A 4,646-nucleotide genomic window follows, 5' to 3' on the forward strand; every position below is an offset into this window, starting at 1 on the left:
TTTTACGCTGAGGGTGGTGAAACACTGGCACAGGTTGCCCAGAGAGGTGGTGGATGCCCCATCCCTGGTAACATTCAAGGTCAGGTTGGACAGGGCTCTGAGCAACCTGATCTAGTTGAAGATGTCCCTGCCCACGGCAGGGGGGTTGGGCTAGGTGACCTTTAGAGGTCCCTTCCAACCCAAACCGTTCTATGATTCTATGACTGATAAGCACACATCAGGTCAATGGCACAAGATAGAAACAGCTCCCATTCCATCCCCAGGTATTCCTGCATTTCGTTTTAATGATCCATGTCATTCTGGTAATGGATGCAGAATCATCAGAACAGAGCAGCAGGTGTCAGGCTGACAAAGTAACTCATCCAGAATGAGGGGGATCAAGGGGTCCATTGTCGATCCCCAGGGAAAAGGACAGCACAGAGCCAGTCACTCACTGGACAAGTGATTTTGCAAGTGGGATCTCTTCTCTGGACTGTATTTCAGACACTGCTGTTTTAATAGATGCAGAAATAAAATAAAAAGTTATGTAACTCAGTGCTTAGAAGAGTTAGAAAAAACAAAGCAAGCAATAACCAATTAGTATAGTTATTTACACACTGAGTAAACAGTGCATAAAGGTGACAAAGTAATAATTCTAGCTTCTCCACTGCAAAAAACTAACAAACCAGAATAATAATTTCCTATGCCAGCAATTAAAATATACAGAACATTAGCAAAATATTTTAAAAGTAAGCATAAACTGAAATAAATAATTTAAAATAAATAATTCTCAGTACAAGGAACAGGTGAACGAGGAAAAGCGTAAATAGGTGTATTCTGTTCCATACGAGTATAAAATCAAATGGCTTCAAGTTTCAGAGCATGTAGTGCTTCTGTACAGTACAAAAAGTTTGTAACTCCCTTAGAAAGCCATTTCCAAGAGCTAATAAAGAATTCAACCCACTTGGGTAAAGCAACCATGTTTGGCTGCATCCATCCATTAAGAAGATTCTTTTCCTAGTTTTAGATTGTCAACTGCTTCATTTGCTTAACTGCAACAAGCCTTTAGTAACCTACTTTGCAATAACACAGCATTACTCTCCTCTGAGATTAAGGGGGCACTTTACCAAAAACATCACAAAGCTTCTTGCATTCAGTTTTTCTTTTTAGATGTATAATATAATTCTAGATAGCTTAATAGTTTCATCAAAAAAAGAATGGAAAGTTATTTCATTTTCTCTGAATTTATCTTAAGTGTATGTATTAGAGCAACACTTTAATAGATACCACTCCAACAGCATATTCATTCTCTGCATGCAATCATCCCACATCTAGGCTGTGCACAACACGAAGTGCAAGGAGAGCACTGCCTGCAAAGTGCAGCAGGAAGGGAAATAAACTATTTAAGACTCATCCGAAGGCTTCTTTCATTCCCACATCTGCAAAGTTTATTCTGAAGCAAGCTCTCAAGATACCATAGCTCAGCTACCATCACGCATTTCCAATTAACTCAGAATTACTACCCAGCCTAAACCGTGTGTGTGTGGATCTTAAGTTTGCTTAACCGTTTCACCAAGCACTCGCTATAAGGCACCACCAGTGACGAGACAGACCTTAGGTTGGCTCCACAGTGACCCTGACTTACAGCAACGAGAGAAGACACAAGCAGCGACTGCACTTGGCCCGAGGTCAGCGACAGACATCAGGTGGGACCCGGGACTCTCACCTCAGCCCCCGCCTCTATCCCCGGCTGCGCCTGCAGCCGTTCAGCTCACTGGCAAGCTACGTGCGCCCCTCAGGCGAAGCCGCCTGATCCCCGTCGCTTTCCCCAGTCCCGCCACTCCTGCCCGGGTCCAGCCACCGCCGCCCCCCAGCGCTCCCGGGCCCGGCTCCGCGGACCCGCCGGGGACGCGATGACTCTGCAAAGTCCACACTCCGTCCTGCCCCGCCGCCGGAAGACCGCTCCGCGTAGGCTCTGCGCCGTCCTCCCCCTCGCCCGCCGGCCTGCCCGCCGAGAGCCCAGGCCTGCAGCCCTCTCCCTCCAAGTACCTGAACGTAGTGAGGGAGAAGCTGTAGCCGCGCTCCGCCATTTTGGAACGAACCCCTCCACTCCCCTCACCAGCTCCCTCTGCGCAGTCGCTCCTCCCGCTTCCTGCACGAGGACACAGCTAGCGCGCTGATTGGCAAGGAGGTGGAGGATAGCGGAGCATGCCGGGAAGCAGCGCCGGGCCCGCGAGGGACGCGATTGGCGAAGAGGCACGCGGTGAGGCATGCTGGGAGTTGGAGTCCTCGAGCGCCTCTCTGGCCGCCCCACCCTCCTGGTAGCGAGAGGAATGCTGGGACTTGAAGTCCTGGTCTCCGTCCCTCCCATGCCATGAAGTACTCGGGGCACTCGGTTTCCCAGAAGGCTCAGCGACAGGTGCGCATGTCCAGTGCATCCTGGAGCGAGCGACCGCCTTCCCCTCCTCTGAGGCCTTGGCCGGGTTGTGTGGGGATATGGCGGCTCTGGTGGTGGTCTTCTCTCCGCTCCCGAGGCTTCGCGGTCTCCTTCAGCGCTGCTGGGGGCGGCTGGAGCGCGGCCTCTTGCCGGGTTTCTCCGGGGGCCAGAGCCTGCCCTGGGGTAGGTACCGGCCTGTTCTCCTCTTGGCTGAAGGAGAGGGCGGCGTCGGGGCTGTGGGACTCATTTTTACCGTTGAACGGCTGAGGGAGGGGGCTGGAGCAGGAGAGCGCGTAGCCCTGGGGACACTGAGGGAACGGGACGGGAGGCGCCGCCGCTGTCCGCTCTTACCTCCTCGCTTTGGGGGTGTCAGTAGCATCCGTGTCGTGTTTCCTCGGCTGCATGCGAAAATGGGGGCTGGGTGTAATGAATTACCTTTCCTTTTTCCTTCAGGACCAGCACTAGCTGTCCAAGCTCCAGCTTTTCTTCCACAACCGGTAAACGACACTAGCGAAAGTAATGAGGCATCAGGCCTGTTAGATAGCATCTTGTGGATGGCGGCGCCAAAGAAAAGGCGCACCATTGAAGTAAACCGCTGTAGGCGAAGAAATCCCAATAAGCTTATAAAAGTAAAGGTAATCGCCAAATTTCCATGGGCTTCTTGCCACCTTATTCACTGCAAGTAATTTTGTTAATGGCAAACAAGCGTGCTGGAGTAAGATTTATGGCAATCGTTTTTCATCTCACTTATTTTAGAGAATCATTATAGTGGTCAATACTGACTGGAAAAGCTTTCTGGAATTTGTTTAAAAATAAGCTTAAAAGACATTGTAATCTTCAAAATACTTTGTTACAGGTACCTTCATCGTGTGTGACAGTAGTCTGTGGTTAAATAAACAGTGACAGTTGAGGTGCAAGCCAACAAAATACGAATTTTAGCTAAACAGCTAGTATAAAGGGAAAAGGCTATACTTCCTGTGCTTCTAGTTGAGTTGATAGGTCTTTAGTCTTCCAAACATCAGTAGGCAGAATGATTTAGGTATTGACTTCACAGGCTATTTTTAGTAGTAAGCGTTTGATATAGCAATACATTACAGAAAAATTACTTTACATAGAAGAATAAATTTTGAAAAGGCAATTGAATTTCTCTGATATTTCATTTAACATTTTTAGTAGTTTGTGATTGTTCCCCGTTTCTTTTGTTGGTGGTGTTCAAATTACAAAATTTCATATTTTCCACTATCTTTTTTAGAGGAACATAGATGTTTGTCCCGAGTGTGGAAACTTGAAACAGAAACACGTCCTTTGTGGCTATTGTTATGCAAAGGTCAAAGCAGAAACTCGACTGATACGGATGGAAATACATAAAAAGGAAGGAGGACCATTTAATGCTCCGACTGTAGAGACTGTCGTACTTTATGATGGAGAAAAGCCCACAGAAAAAGATGAAGGCAAGCGGATCATTGAAAGAGCCAGGAAGCGTCCATCTTGGTTTGTTCAAAATTGATGTTAGAGAACTAATGCTAACAAAAACAGTTGCTACAGCAAGAAAGATCATGATTTTCAAGAATGTTTTCCTCGTTTTGTTCGCTCAACGTTGATACAGAAAACCTATGAACTTTTGGGAAGCCTGCTTGACTTGCATGTCATGCCATATGATTTTGCAGTCAGGTGTTGTTTCTGTAGCATGCGGTAGGAAATGCTTCCCAGTGATACATCATAGCAGTCAACAATTAAAGAGAAATCAGGATCTACCTTGGGTTTGGACATCTGCGTGCAGTACGCTGAATAATTTGTATGCTAATGTTCTATGCTTGTTTTGTAGATAACATTTTTTTAAGAAAGGGAAAACGTTCACAGATGTAAAATAAAGTATGTTAAGTTTCCCACGGAAATCTGCCTTCTGTTTTTGGCTGCTGCTCTTTTGGAGGGGGAAATAAAAAGGGAAAAAAAAAGTTCAAAACCAGTGTTGATTGGATACAAAGGATATTTACAAGGAAAGATACAGTTACTGGTTATTTCCATGGCTCTTAACAGAATCTGTCTGGATCTCTCCACAGTGCTGCTGTTTGAGATACTTGGCGATATTCCTGTTTTTGAGCAAAATAGTGGCTGTAGTATTTGCACTTTTTCTGTACCGGACTGAAGGTTAAGTGGTTCTTGCTGTTGTCAGTATACAAAATAATCTTCTGTCTTAAAGGCATGTGGAAAGCCTTTTTTTTTCCCCTCA

At 46.4% G+C, this 4,646-nt stretch overlaps 2 protein-coding genes across 2 annotated transcripts in view; one reads left to right on the top strand and one right to left on the bottom strand.

Annotated features, from left to right (window-relative positions):
• The window catches only part of PSMA2 (proteasome subunit alpha 2), an 8,741-nt gene extending 6,598 nt beyond the window's left edge, over window positions 1-2,143 (bottom strand). The window contains exon 1 of the mRNA XM_009274851.2: window positions 2,029-2,143. Coding sequence (XP_009273126.1) covers window positions 2,029-2,069 — 41 coding nt within the window. The 5' untranslated portion in view covers window positions 2,070-2,143. The remainder of the gene's footprint in view (window positions 1-2,028) is intronic.
• A 283-nt stretch (window positions 2,144-2,426) lies between these two features.
• MRPL32 (mitochondrial ribosomal protein L32) lies at window positions 2,427-4,309 on the top strand. Its single transcript, XM_009274863.1, has 3 exons — window positions 2,427-2,599; window positions 2,870-3,051; window positions 3,669-4,309. Exons 1-3 carry the CDS (start codon window positions 2,476-2,478, stop codon window positions 3,921-3,923), a joined length of 561 nt encoding a protein of 186 aa, XP_009273138.1. The 5' UTR covers window positions 2,427-2,475; the 3' UTR covers window positions 3,924-4,309.
• The last annotated feature ends 337 nt before the right edge of the window (window positions 4,310-4,646 follow it).

This window comes from Aptenodytes forsteri, unplaced genomic scaffold (assembly GCF_000699145.1).
Source record: "Aptenodytes forsteri isolate BGI_AS27 unplaced genomic scaffold, ASM69914v1 Scaffold282, whole genome shotgun sequence".
Taxonomy (NCBI): Eukaryota; Metazoa; Chordata; class Aves; order Sphenisciformes; family Spheniscidae; genus Aptenodytes; species Aptenodytes forsteri.